The sequence below is a fragment of the Peromyscus eremicus genome, chromosome 7 (genome assembly GCF_949786415.1).
Source record: "Peromyscus eremicus chromosome 7, PerEre_H2_v1, whole genome shotgun sequence".
Lineage (NCBI taxonomy): Eukaryota > Metazoa > Chordata > Mammalia > Rodentia > Cricetidae > Peromyscus > Peromyscus eremicus.
Window position 1 is genome coordinate 40,183,134 of NC_081422.1, and position 14,065 is coordinate 40,197,198.

General features: G+C 50.8%; 1 protein-coding gene across 1 annotated transcript in view; it reads right to left on the reverse strand.

Annotated features, from left to right (window-relative positions):
- Nucleotides 1-8,021: 8,021 nt before the first annotated feature.
- Nucleotides 8,022-14,065, reverse strand: part of Cep164 (centrosomal protein 164) — a 67,193-nt gene continuing 61,149 nt past the window's right edge. The window contains exons 25-30 of the mRNA XM_059267748.1: nt 12,988-13,095; nt 12,230-12,341; nt 11,472-11,828; nt 10,555-10,621; nt 9,588-9,710; nt 8,022-9,415 (exon numbers count right to left, since the gene is read on the reverse strand). Coding sequence (XP_059123731.1) covers nt 9,319-9,415; nt 9,588-9,710; nt 10,555-10,621; nt 11,472-11,828; nt 12,230-12,341; nt 12,988-13,095 — 864 coding nt within the window. The 3' untranslated portion in view covers nt 8,022-9,318. The remainder of the gene's footprint in view (nt 9,416-9,587; nt 9,711-10,554; nt 10,622-11,471; nt 11,829-12,229; nt 12,342-12,987; nt 13,096-14,065) is intronic.

The following is a 14,065-nucleotide window of genomic DNA, read 5'->3' on the forward strand; positions in this document are numbered from 1 at the left end:
GTTGGCATTAGGCCAGGAATTTGTATTTTTATTATGGTAAAAATACATACCACAAAAATTTCCATTTTAAATATTTTTAAACATCCAATTGAGCAGCATTGCGTACATTCGCTTAACTGTGCAATTTTTTCTCTCCCTTTCTAGAACTTTCTTCTTTCTCTATAGATTTGGCTATTTGGGGGACCTCATATGAGTGCAGGCATTCAGCATCTGTCATTTAATATTTAGTTTATTTCACATAGAATAATATTTCAACTTTCAGCCATGTTGTATTCTCACTTGTTTGGTTTGGTTGGTTTGGTTGGTTTTTTGAGACACGGTATTTCCGTGTTGCATGGACTGGTTTGAACAGGCTGGCCTAGAACTTGTGGCAGTCCTGCCTTCACCCACCAGGTGCATGAAATGCAGGTGTGCCCCAGCCACACCTGGCCCATGCTGCATCTTTCGTTGTTGTGTTTTGGCTTTTGCCTTGAGACAAGTTCTCTCTAGATGGAGCCCAGGCCCTGCAGCCTCAGGACTCCCTGCCTCGGGCTCCCAGTCGCTGGGATTACAGGTGGGAGCCGCTACACCTGTGTCTTTTGGAGAGAGAAGATGATAAACTGCTGACAACATATGACCTTTTTTATACTTATTATGTTGTGTGTGTGTGTGTGTGTGTGTGTGTGTGTGTGTACATGTGCACCTAGGTGTGTGCATGCACATACATGCCAGGGTGTGCAAATGGAGGTCAGAGACAACTTACAGAAGTCAATTCTCTCATTCTACCTTGTGAACCCCAAAGGCTGGACTTAGTTCATCAGGCTTAGTGGCAGGCGACCTACCCACTGAGCCATCTCACCACCCCTGCTGGATCTTATATCAGAAATGCATTCCCGTTTAAGGATAAGGAGTACTCCATTGTATGCACTCACCATGCTTGGTTCATCTTTTATCTGTGGACGCTCACACCTTCCAAGCATCATGAATAACATTGCTAGGGACATGGGTGTGTATGTATCTGTATTCCTGCTTCCAGTTCTCTTGAGCTCATGATCAGAAGATTTTTCTGAGTTATACAACAATTGTACATTTCACTTTTTGAGAAACTGCCCAACTGTTTTCCCCAGGCATCTACATGTTGTTGTTTACTTGTTTGATTGATTCGGAGTTGTTTGTTTTAGACTGGATCTCATTTTGTAACCCAGGCTAGCCTGGACCCCACAGGTAGTCCAAACTGGCCTTGAACCCATGGTGTTTCTCCACTTCAGCATCCTGAGTGCTAGGATTACAGACATGAGCCACCCACACATGGCTAAATGAGGACCATTGGTGAAATCCATTGTGACTTGCCTCGTTCCTGTCACAGTGATGGGCAAGTATTCTACTACTGAGCCACACCTCTAGGAACACCTGTATTTTAAAGATTTTTTTTTAATGTATATGAGTCTTTGCTGCATGTTTGTATGTATATCACCGGCATGCTTTGCACCCACAGAGGCCAAAAGAGAGCATCAAATTTCCTCAGACGGTAGTTATATATGTGTGAGCTACCCTGTGAGTGCTGGAAACTGTACCTGGGTCTTCTGCAAGTGCAGCAATTAGTCTTAACCATTGAGTAATCTTTCCAGTCCCCAATATCTGTATTTTTAACAGACAAAATGATATCCAAACACTTTTTCACAAGTTTTTAAATGTCTATGTGTGCGCACTAATGTAAAGGTCAAAGGACAACTTGCAGGGATTGATTCTCTCTTTCCACCACATGGGTTCTGGGGATTGAACTCAGATGATCAGGATTAGCAGTCAGTGTCTTTATCCACTGAGCCATCTTGCTAGCCCCCAAGCATTTATTCATGAACCAAATGCCCTGAACACTTCAAGTGATACTGAGCTGGACATCAGAAACACAAAGGCCCTGTGCTTCTCTCCCTGCCCTCAAGGGCACAAATTGGCGGAGGCAGCTGGGCATGGTGGAACATACCCATGGTCCTAGGACTTGGGAGAAGACAATGGGAGAATCAGTTTAGGGTCATCTTCAACTATATAGGGAGTTCAAGGCTAGCATATGCTATAGAGACTTTGCCTCAAGAAAAGGAGAAGGAGGAGGAAGAGAAGGAGGAGGAGGAGGAGGAGGAGGAGGAGGAGGAGGAGGAGGAGGAGAAAAGAAGAAGCCACACCTCCCAATAGTGTCACTCCCTTTGGGGCCATTTTCTTTCAAACCACCACACACAGCAAGAAGGTCTCGCCAGGCTTTGAGCAGATGCTCCCACCATGCTCTTGTGGACTTTTCAGCCTTCACAGCTATGAAGAAATAACGGCCGACCTACACATTACCCAGTCTTGGGCATTTTGTTATATAGCAACAGAAAACACAGAGTCCATCAAAGGTGGCACAGCTACCTGTGGATGACTCTGCCAACAAAAAGGTTTCCTTATACCAGGCCTACATTGTCCCCTCAAAACAAGTCTCACTCCACTCTATGTGGCAGCATTCCACATATAGGGCAATGGTGGTTAACCTTGACTGTCAACTTAACCAGCCTAAGAAGTGCCTGGGGAACTGTAGAGTGCATCTGTTTTTGGAGGTAATTGGATCATGCGGGCTTTGACCTAATGGATGGTTTGACCCACTAGTGGATGGTGGCAGAACTGTGGAAGGTGGAGTCTGGTCAGAGGAAGTAGGTCACTGGGGATGTATCACTGCAAGTTATGCCTTGACCTGGTCCTTTGCTACAGCTCTGCTCTGCTTCCTGTCTTCCACAAGGGAAAGAAACTCCTCTACCAGAATGCTTTGCTCAAGTTCATGCAACTAAGACACCAGAGGCTGAATCCTCCAAGGCCGGGAGCCAAAATAAATCCTTCCTCTTTAACTTACTTCTGTAAGGTAGTTTTTCATAAGGTAATTCAAATATATTGCCTTTGGACTGTTTTTAGCTGATAAACTCCCCTACGTGCAGAAGATGGCCCCATCTTTCTCCTGTTGCACCCATGACATGAGCGCCTTAAGAACAAGACATGTAAGCTGTGGGTGGGTGGAGTGTAAGAAGTGGGAGACATGGGTAGGGAGTAGGAAACAGTGAGAATGCAGACGGCTGGGCCGTTCTCTATGTCCACCCTTCTTGGTTGGCCACGGTAGGCTGCACCATTCCAGACCTAATCCTGCGTGTCTGTGGCCGTTCAGGATCCATCAGTACATGGATGACACATGATATCATACAAGCTCTTCAGTTGTGTATGATCTGGGCCCAGCATCAGAAAAGCCACTGCCAGCCACCTGCAAAGTCCCTCCCCACCACAGGTACTTTGATTGTGTGACTGTCACACTGCTCCCACCCCCCTTCCCAATGCCTCTCATGCTCTGACACCCTGTAAGGAGAGAAGACTAGAGAAGACCCTGGTCTCCACTCACTCCCCAATGCCCATGGTTTTGGGGACTGGCAAGGGGGAGGCTGTTATCAAGCCAATCCTGCTGAATCTGGTTGCCATGAGGCAGATTGGAGAGTGACCTACCTAGCCCAGAATGGATTTGTCGTAGATAGATGCGGTAGGGCTACACTGGATCCCTGCCCAGTCCCAGGTAGCAGGAGCCTAAATGGCAGGATCTGTGAGGCTAGAGAGGCAGCCAGGGAATTAGGCACAGACCTCAGGCTGGAGAAACACCTACCGATTTCTGCTGTCAACTACGGGAAGCTGTGCAAGGCACAGAACCTCCAGGTTCCTGACGTCCCTGCAAAGGCAATGATGGCGACTCCTAGCATTCGCCGGGTCCTTACGATGTGCTGAGTGCTGTTCTGAGGGCCCCTTCACTCCGGGCAGCCACTTGCCAGGACAGGTACAGCTCTGAAGCCTATTCTCACATGGAAAAGAGGGGGAAATGGGAAGCAACGACACATACTCCCTTATTTTTTCTCGTTCTCTGTGTGTTTGTGTGGGGGGGTGCATTTCATGGTGTGTGTACGGAGGTCAGAGGACAGTTTGTAACGTCAGTTCTTAGTCCACCTTTACACGGGTTCCAGAGATTGAACTCAGGTCGCCAGTCTGTACAGCAAGCACCTCCACTCTCTGAGCTATATTGCCGGCCCTGCCTCTAAACTCTAACTTCCTACTCCCTGAGGGAAGAGGTAGCTGTCCTCAGTGGAAACACTCAAAAGCACTTCCAGTGTCCTCCACTATGTCAGAGAACAAGAGCCACGAAGCAGGCTGACCACTCCCACAGTTTCACCTGAACCGGGTCAAAGACCTGGGACGGCCCCAAACACAGCCTCAGGCACGCTGCCTACCCCAGCCCATGTCTTGACAGACAGAAGGTGACCTTCGGTGGAGGGGGGGCGTGGGCACGGGACAGGAATGGAGGGCATCACAAGGAGGCCTATTGCCTGCAAGGAGGCCTATTGCTGAGCTGACTTTGTGACTTCAATAGTGCTGTCCCAGCTCAGGCTTGATAACCCAGATGGTTCAGTCAGGGTGTGAGAAGTGGAAGGGGGGTCAGAAGTGGAGGAGGTTCAGAAACAGCCCTCTCACGCTTTGCATCGTCTCCAGAAGGAATTAGTAGTATCTGCTGTTTTCCAAGAGCGCTCCATCTGATTGGAAACCAGTGCCTGGGGAAGCAACTGGAGTGTTAGAGTGCACGGAAGTGAAATGGTCACTTCAAGAAGGAAAGTGAGGGAATCCAACAAGGATAGTGGTGACCCTTTCCTCCAGGCCACCTTGTGCTCAGCCTGGTCTCCAAACCTGTGGGCAGTGGTCCACCTGGAGCCAGTGTGGAGCCTGTTCTGTTCGCTCCACACTCGGCATCAGTATCTTCTCCCCTAGGCTCCCCTTGTTCTCACATGGGAACAACCTGAGGTAGAGGGTAGAAGAGCTTGCTGGAGGGCATTAGGAAACCTTCTGATCTGGTGTTAGGGATGACCTGTTCCCTACTAGTAAAGGTGGGAGGGGGGGTGAGAAGTGGAATGGGGGTCAGAAGTGGAGGAGGTTCAGGAACAGCCCTCTCGGGCTTGCATCGTCTCCAGAAGGAATTAGTAGTATCTGCTGTTTTCCAAGAGCGCTCCATTAGTGTAGCAGGAATCTTAAAGAGTCTTATTAATACAACAAACCTGGAGCCAGGTATTGGGTGAATGCTGGAAGATCAGAGAAGCAGAACAAGCCACAGCTTCCTCACCTTGCCAATTCCTCAGCTGGTCTTATTTCCTCAGACTGGAAGCCTCTGAGTCCTCGTCCAGAATGGCTCTCAGCTGAACTGTGTTGCTCAACGCCTAAAAGCTTAACCAGCTAAAAGCTTCTAGTTTCTGGTCTTCAAGCCTTATATACCTTTCTGCTTTCTGCCATCACTTCCTGGGATTAAAGACGTGTGTCACCATGCCTGGCTGTTTCCAATGTGGCCTTGAACTCACAGAGATCCAGAGGAATTTCTGCCTCTGGAATGCTAGGATTAAAGGTGTACCACCATTTTCTAGCCTCTGTATCTAGTGGCTCTTCTGTTCTTTGACCCCAGATAAGTTCATTAGGGTGCACAATATTTTGGGGAACACAATACCATCACAACATAGGATGTGAACAGAGTGACTTTGATGCCTTTTGAATACTGAGCTATGTGACTATAAGACCTGTTCTAACTGTCACTTAAAGTCTCTTCCAGGAGCAAGTGGCTCAGCCAGGAAAGACACTTCTTGCCAAGCCTAATGACCTGACTTTAATCTCCGGGTCCCACATGATGGGAGAGAATTAACTCCCACAATTTGTCCTCTGGCCTTCACAGACATACAAAACAAATAAATGTAATTTAAAAACGTAAGTCTCCTCCCAAAGCCTCTGGGAGCTTCCCCAGGCTGTTTCCTCTCTTGTAAGCTCAAAACAACGTATGCCTACTCCTCCACATGTGTGTTGATGCAGTGTTTAGATATGGGACCTCTGGTAATGATTAGACATGAAGACAGAGCCCTCGTGAACGGTACTAGGGACTCAGAAGAGCCTAAGGGGCCACATTCCACCCTCCCACCCTGAGACCATAGCTAGAAGGCATCATATGTGAACCAGAAAGGCCCTCACCAGAAACCCATTCTGCTGGAATCTTGACCTTGGATTTCCAGCCTCCAAAGCTGAGGGGATAATGTGTTGCTGTTTGCAGTCCTAGTTTATAGTATTTGGAAGGTGTGATTGCTATTCTTGGTTGTCAACTTGACTACATCTGGAATTAAACGGAATCCAAAAATGGAGGGCACACCTGGGAGGGCGTTTTTGCTTGTTTTGAAGTGAGTGGATCCACTTCTAATCCAGACTTTTGAGGTAGGAAGAAGACACATGCCTTTGATACAGTTCTTGAAGCAGGAAGACACACCTTTAATCTGGGCCACAGCGTCTGCTGGAAGCTTTTGTTCTTTGCCTGCTTACCCTCACCTTGCTAGCACATCCATTCCTTCACTGGCATCAGGGCCTACCTACTTCTTCGGGATTCCAGCGTCTACTGAAGACCAGCTGAGACATCAGCCTCATGGACTGAACAACTTCTGGATTCTTGGACTTTCTGTTCAGTTATTGTATGATTAGCAGGATCATAGCCTATAAATCATTCTAATAAATCCCCTTTCATTCCATAAATCCTGTTTCTCTAGAGAACCCTGACTATACAGAAGGGCAAGGTGCAAGAATTGAACCTGTCACTGCACACACTCTGTGCCACTGAACAGCACCCCCAACTTTTTAGTGTTTTTTACAACAGCCCAGACTCGATCCCCCTCCACTGGCTCCAAAGGTCTATGATATGAATTCCCCAGCTAGATTCTAAAGTCCATGAGAGGAAAAGGGATAGGACAATTTGTTTTATTTTTTTTAATTTAAAGATATTTATTTATTTAGAGGCAGGGTCTCACTATGTAGCTCTGGGTGGCCTGAACCTCACTTTGTAAACCAGGCTCGTCTCAAACTCAGAGATCCGCCTACTTCTGCCTCCTGAGTATTAAGATTAAATGGGCATGTCACCATGCCCGGCCAAATACCAGTCTCCATTTTTTTTGGCTATACCGGGGACTGATCCCAGGGCCACACACATACTAAACAAGTAAATAATACGGTACTACATTCCCAGCCCCCCAAATTCCCTTTTTAATTAGGGTATTAATTCCCTAGCCCAGGAAGGTTTTACCACCCCAGCTAGAACCCACCAGTTGCAGGATTCCAGGTGTTCAGACCAAGCTGCCAGGGACTGTGCTGTAAGCCTGGAAGAAACAGGAGCTGTTGACACTGGGGCAGTTGTGGGCAACAGAATTTGACTTTCAGGAGCAGGTGGATCTAGTTCAAATCCTAGTTATTAGCTCTGTGACTTTGACCTGCACTTACTTAACCTCTCTGAGCTTAAAACTTGCTCATCTCTCAACTCTCAATTTCCTAAGGTTAAGATTAGAAACAAGAGCATCAGAAAACCACAGCACACGGAAGCATTCAAGAGTTGTCAGCCTGATGTCCCTCATCTCCCCCTTCCTTCCTAGGGGCGGCGAGGCCACTGGGCTAAGTTCCCTGGTTTTCAGTTGGTTTTTCTATACAGCTGCATGAAGGAAGGCCGTGTGGGTTGGTTCTTTCCCTTGCTACAAACCCAAGAATGTACACAGACTGTTCACCCAGGGGAATGGGGGGAAAGGCCACTTAATGTCGCCAGCTTAAGGCTAGGGTGCAGGGCATGGCTTTGTTTACACAGGAGAAGAAACCCCCAGTCTTTGGGGGGAAAGAGCCCCGGGGGTCTCCAGCCTAGCAAGTGGGAAACAGAGAAGGGGTAGACAGTGAATGTGAGCGAGTACTCCTTGAGGACCTGGCGGCAGCTGTAGGGCTGAGGGTGCTCTGGGGGAGGGGGATGGCGTGCAGGACTCTACACCTTACCAAGGGCCCAAGCCTTGTTTCTGTCACCCATAAAAAGGAGCAGACCACGCCTGTACCGAACTCCACACTGTTGGGTGAATAAATCAGACACCCAGTCACTGTCCCCTCCCCCTTTCCCTCAGAAGGAAGGACACAAAGGCCTCCAAAGAGACCAACACATTCACAGGACAGCCTTATAGAAAACCGACTTGCAGAGATTTAATAGATGCAAAAACGCCCAGGATTGTCACCGGGGTTGGTTGTACCACACGAGCTGTTCTCAAGGCACACGGAGTGGAACAGATAACAAAACGGACTTTTCCTGTGTCTGGTCGGCTGATGACTAAAAAATATCGAGAGGGTAAAAGCCAACTGGTTCTTCGTGTCTTACTCCATGGCAAAGAAATGAGCGATGAGCAGTGAGAGTGGGATTCTGTGGGCTGCAGGGGCGAGGGCAACCGCGGCTTCTCAAGACAAGAAAGATGAGGGCGTTTTGTTGAAACAACGAGACAGATGCCGAGAACGTGGCCTCCAGAGCCCGCTGGGGGACGTGCGGCTGCAGAGGCTGTGCCAGAAGCACCAACTGGCCGAGACAGCCCCTGCCAGTACCAGATACTAGTCAGCCCTTCCACCGAGCTCTGCGAAGGGTTGATAGTTGGACTGGGGTGGGTGGGGGTGGCCCAGGTAGAAGGCCCGATGGAAACAGGGCTCACAGGTACACGAGGGATGTAGGAAGAGAAGTATCAAGACGGAGCAGAAGTCATGCCCGTCTTTTCCTATGGCTTTCTTTTTGGCTTCCTGGAGAGATGGGTGTGTGAGACCTGAGAGCAAGGGCGAGCTCCAGAGGGCATCCTAAGGGAGGGAAGGCTGCTCGCCCTGAGGAAAGCCGGGTGCTGGCTGAGGGAGAAGAGCAGGACATGGGGCCCTCTAACAACTCCAGCAGGACTCAGGCAGCTGAGCCCAAACCTGAGATAGTCAAAAGCAGACATTAAAAAAGAAAAAAAGGCAAAAAGAGAGGAAGTGATGCGGCCCTTATGGGGCTGAGGTATCAGAAAGACAGCTACGGGCCCAGCACTGCCGAGTTCCAGGGCATAGCCATGCTAGGGGACTGTCCTGGACAAAGGACCACACTCTCCACCGCCATGAGAGCCCTCGGCAGGGCCCGAAGGCCAGGAACCCAGCCTCCGAGGAGACTCCCTGGGCCTCCCAAGGCAGCTGCTTTGATTGAAGGTGGCCACATCCCTGAAGTCCTCAGCAGCCACTTCGACGCAGAAGCTTGCCGACGTCCGAATATTCCTGCTCAGGACAGTCCTGGGCGAACGAAGCATGTGTGGTTGCTTACAGTCCTGCTGGGCTTTCCACCTACCCACCCGGTGGTTCCTCCAAGTCCTGGGTGGAGCACACATGCCTGATCAGAGGGAAATAAAGTGCTGGGGCGCCTCAGGCACTTGGTGTAGAGGAGGAGGTCGCTGCCCTGGCCCCCCACGGGGCTCAATAGTGAAACACATTCAGTCTGTTGTTCTCATCTAGGCCCAGCTGCAGTAAGTTCGAGGTGGTTGTCGGTTTGGGCACCGAGGGGAAGAGCTGTCTGGCCACAAAGTGAAGGAAAACTGGATGGCTGAGCATGCCCAGGCAAGTGCTAAGGGAGGGACTAAGGCCCACCAGGATGTTCCTCGGACATCAGAGGCCTGTGGCGGACCCAGCCGGTCAGCTGCTGCAACAGCAAGAGGCAAGGGTTTGGAGACCAGCTCAAAGGATACACCTTGGGGTCATTCCTGAAATGTTCCAGCCACTTCCGGTTAGACTCAATCATGCTCTGGACGCTGACACTGTCCATGCTGGGGACTCGAGAATGGGAACGCTGCAGGAGGTGGAGCTGCTCACTGGGGGAGAGAAGGAGAGCTGAGAGTGCAGGAGAGGAGGAGAGAGCAGGCCGGAAGTGGATGGAGTGTGTGACTGAGCCAAGCACCCCCTGCCTCTTCCTCTCACTGGCCCAGCAGCATCCCTGTAAGGCCTCCAGCAATTCAAAGGTCCTCCTCTGGTGAGGCGAGCATCAGCTCCCCAAAGGGAAGGCAGGGGCTGCCCTCCACCCCCTTTCGGGGCATCTGATGCAGAATCTACTCAAGACCTTCACATCTGTCTGTCCTCAGCCAGTCTCCACAAGAAACTTCCTTCTGTCGGCCGAGGTGCTGGCCCAGAGAGCAGACACGGCTGTGGGATTTACAGTTGGGGCTGGGGGTGGGGAGGAGAGAATATCTGGCATAGAATAAGATGGATAGGAAATGAATAACAGGACTAAATAACCGCCTGTCTGTCTCCCCCATGGGGTGTCCCTCTCACTCCAGATGTTGCTCAGCAGGCGCTGGAGAAGAAGGGGCCACAGCAACCAGACAAAGAGCTCAACGGCAAAGACGGGCCAGATTCCAGGGCTAGTGGGGCCGTCGGAAGAGCAGGGTCTCACCTCGGGCTCCTTTCTCCTCACAGGCCTGTGGACAGCATCCTCCCCATACCCACGGAGCCTCAGCAGCAGGGACGTGACTGTTCACTTGCTCAGATGAAGGCAGGACGCAGGTGACTCTGGACTGGGAACCTGCCTGGGCTCCTGGGGCCACAGGACCCTGAGGTCTACGCCCACCCGTCCCCGGTGCCACCTGCCCGGGGGGGGGGGGGGGGGGGGGGGACGGGGGGGGGGGATGGGACACAGAGGATCTTGACTGTGAGGCTCACCTTACAGACACATAGCCCAGCTTGTTCTCCAGTGGGGGAGGGCAGCCGCTGAGCAACGGGATGCCAGCTGGAACGGTAAGGGGTTCAGAGGCAGCAGTCAGCCAGCTGAGCCAGCCCAGCCTCGGCGGGCCACTTCCATGTCCACCACCCACACCTCCTGCAGCCCCAGACGGACGTCCCCAGAACAACAGTGGCAGGGAAAGTTTCTGTGCTGAGGGTGGGACAGGTGACAGACAAGAACTGTCCTGTTTACTTTGATCCTAAAAGTCTGATTTCTGATTCGGGCTGAGACAGAAAACGTTTGTACATTTTTCCTCAAATGGTTGTCTTTATGACTTGTGTTCCTCAACAAGGAATGGGCCCCAGAGCAGAAGCCAGGGCCAAGGGGTCATAAGTACAGAGTCAACACCTGGTACGTGACTCACCCACTCACAGAGCACTCTGAAGCTTATTACTAAACCTCACTGAGTCTCAACTTACTCATCTATAAAATGGGGAAAATAACTACTACCTCAGAGAACTACAATACAGACTAAAGAGGGGTGTGTGTGTGTGTGTGTGTGTGTGTGTGTGTGTGTGTGTGTGTGTGTGATGGTGTACTGTATCAGTGACAGACATTAGGATGACACCAAAGACTTTTTTAGATTCTGCCTAGCTCTCGCATTGATAATAAAAGCTCTGCACAGCGCAAGCTCAGTGTAAGACATCCTAGCACAGGGCCTCTGGATGTAAGGCCACAGCAAGGTCTTCCTTCACCAGGGCCCCACTGACAGAGCCAACAGACCAAAGGGAGGGAGGTAAGGGGTGAGCAAAGGAAAAAGACAGGAAGGATGGTTATGAGAGAGGGCACAGGGGTAAAGGAGAGAGACAGGAAGGCTCCACCCAGAAACCAGATGCATGTGGGCGTGGAGACCTACAAGGGAAATACTTGCGCCACTTCTCCAGCAGGAAATCATCCACAGTTTTCGACGAGGAGGAGGGCTTGGTGCCCTGTCCTGGGTCCCAGGCCCACTGGGTGGACGTGGATGTCACAGACGATGAGGGTGAGGACTTGGTCGGCAGGGAGTAGGCAGGGGCAGGGGCGTTCTTGGAGGACCGGAGCGAGGAGGTGAAGAGTGGAGGCGGGGGCTGGCTGCTGAGGACCTGTGGTGGTGGCTGGGAGTTGAGGCTGCCCAGCACACTCAGCACACCATTCAGTTCACTGCTGATCCGCTGAAGGGAACTGCTCAGGTAATGGATCTTGTTGGGATCCGCGGAACTTGGGGTCGAGGTGACTGAAAGAGGCAGATGTGGCAAAGGATTCAGGATCTAGCTGGCACTTGAGTATCCGACTACTGCAGGACAAAGGATGGACGCAGGGCTTCTGGGTCCCAGACAAGGGGCCCAAGGACATAGACAAAAGGAAAAACGAGGTCCTTGGCCCAACCTCAGGCCAAAGCAGCCAAGAGTGGGTGGCTACAGGAGGCCTGGAGAGAAGAGACCACCGCAAGGATCCCTGGCCCTTCCGTCCCTCCATCTGCAGACCCAGCTCTGATGATGTACCTCATCCAGACACAGGCTCAATGCAGGGCTTGGGGGAGGGCACTGGAATATGGCGCCCACATTCCTCGCTCTCCACAACACTGGGCTTCACTCCACCTCTCCCTCCCCGGCTTCCTTGTGCGCCACCACTCACTATGAGGCAGGGGGCAGGACTCAGAACTCTCACTGCTCAAGTCTTCCATGTCACTGAGATCAAAGGTCACCTTCTTGATAGAGGATCCTTTCAGAGTGTCCTCCTCAGAGACCTGACAGGGAGAAGCGGCCATTAGCACTGTTCCTCTCATGTGTTTTCACTCCACCTGCCTTGTGGTAGGTGAGGGCTGAGGCGTGATGAGGAGGTTCTTCTGGGGTCCAGTGTTCTGTAGGCACCCCAGGAGAGGCATACCACAAAGTCTGCCTCAGTAGAGAGGTTGAGCTAAGAGAACCCAACTGCCTGTGAAGCAGTCCATATGGACCCCCAGGACCAGAGGAACCCCTTCATCCTCCTTGTGGTCCCCCCATCTGAGTGTCCCTGCTCCCAAACTGAAACCTGGAGCATGGAGAGATTTCACACAGTCTCGGGAAAGGAAGAGACACTCTTGATGCCACACTTAGTCACACCTCTCCTGGAACCATGCAGGAAGAACAGGGCTAGTCCCCAATTCTGTGACATTCACAGAATCGAATGCTGTGACCAAGCAGCAGATGTTCCAAGGATGCCTTGAACCATCAGCACAGACATCATCCACTCAGACGTTTCAACACAGCCATGGCCTCTGCTATCTCAGCCAAGAGCCTGAGCCCTAGAGGTCCAGTTCTCCCCAGTCCAGGCCAGAAGAAATAAAGGCTCCCAGGAGTAGAGGAGGGAGGGAGAGATGGGCCACACCGGGCTATGTGGCCACAGGGTGATACCTCTTCCTGTAGAGAAGATTCCAGTTGGTTCAGCTTCTCTTCTTTCTTCTTCAGCAGGTCATGACCTTTCCGCATGGCTGACTTCATCTCATCCAGGTGCCTGTGCTCCTATGGCCAGGGAGGAAGGGGAGGAAAAATGTTTCAGCACAGACGCTAGAGTTCCAGCTCTGGTATGTGATGGCTGGGTGGTTGTAAACACATCCCTTAACTCTCCATCCAGCTGCTCATCTGAGAGAATGGCTACTTCCCCTCAGACCCTGAGGACTAACAGGACAGTGTGCTATGGGAGGAAAACCATGCCTGGAGATGCTAAGTCCTCCAGCTGTGGACCAAATGGCTACCATCACTCCGCTAGCTATTACTATCGCCCTTGGCACCAACAAAAGGAATAAATCGAGGCAGTGAAAGTGCCCAGGGATAGAACGGACACACCCTGGGGAGCCCACCTTGTGTCTACACGCCTCTTGTTATCTGTTGCCCACAAGCTAAGCAGCACTCAGGCCTCAGGGCATGTGTCCCTCACCAATCTTGGCACCATCAGAATTATAAAGGTTCAGACATGATCCAGGGGAACCCATGCTATGGAGGCCTCGACTGGTACAAAAATCTGTAACATCATGTAATGATGGCATCTCTGTCTTTTTACTGCAAATCAGACTGTCAGAGAAGCCAGCCAGGGGAGCTACTCGACCTTACACTGAGGGTATCCAAAGGTCTTCCATCTCCAGTGTATCTGAGTAGCAGAGGAGAACACTAGATTTGAAATATTTTAGACATTGGTTGTATCTTTCACCTAGGAACATGGCAATGGCAATACAGGTTGAATATCCCATTTCCAACCTGCTTGGCCTCAGAAATATCTGAAATTTTATAGTTTTCAGATTTAGGGGTATCTGCATGGACTTTACCGCTTGAATTGATTTGGGGGTTAGGGACCCTCAACCTGTATACCTCACTCATTAAAGATGATTACTGTGAAAATAAAACAATTTATTATTTAAGAAGGTGTTTACACATGGTGTATGGCCATGATGAGGCAAATGCCCCCAGGGCCCACGTGGCCTATCTCGGAGTCCCC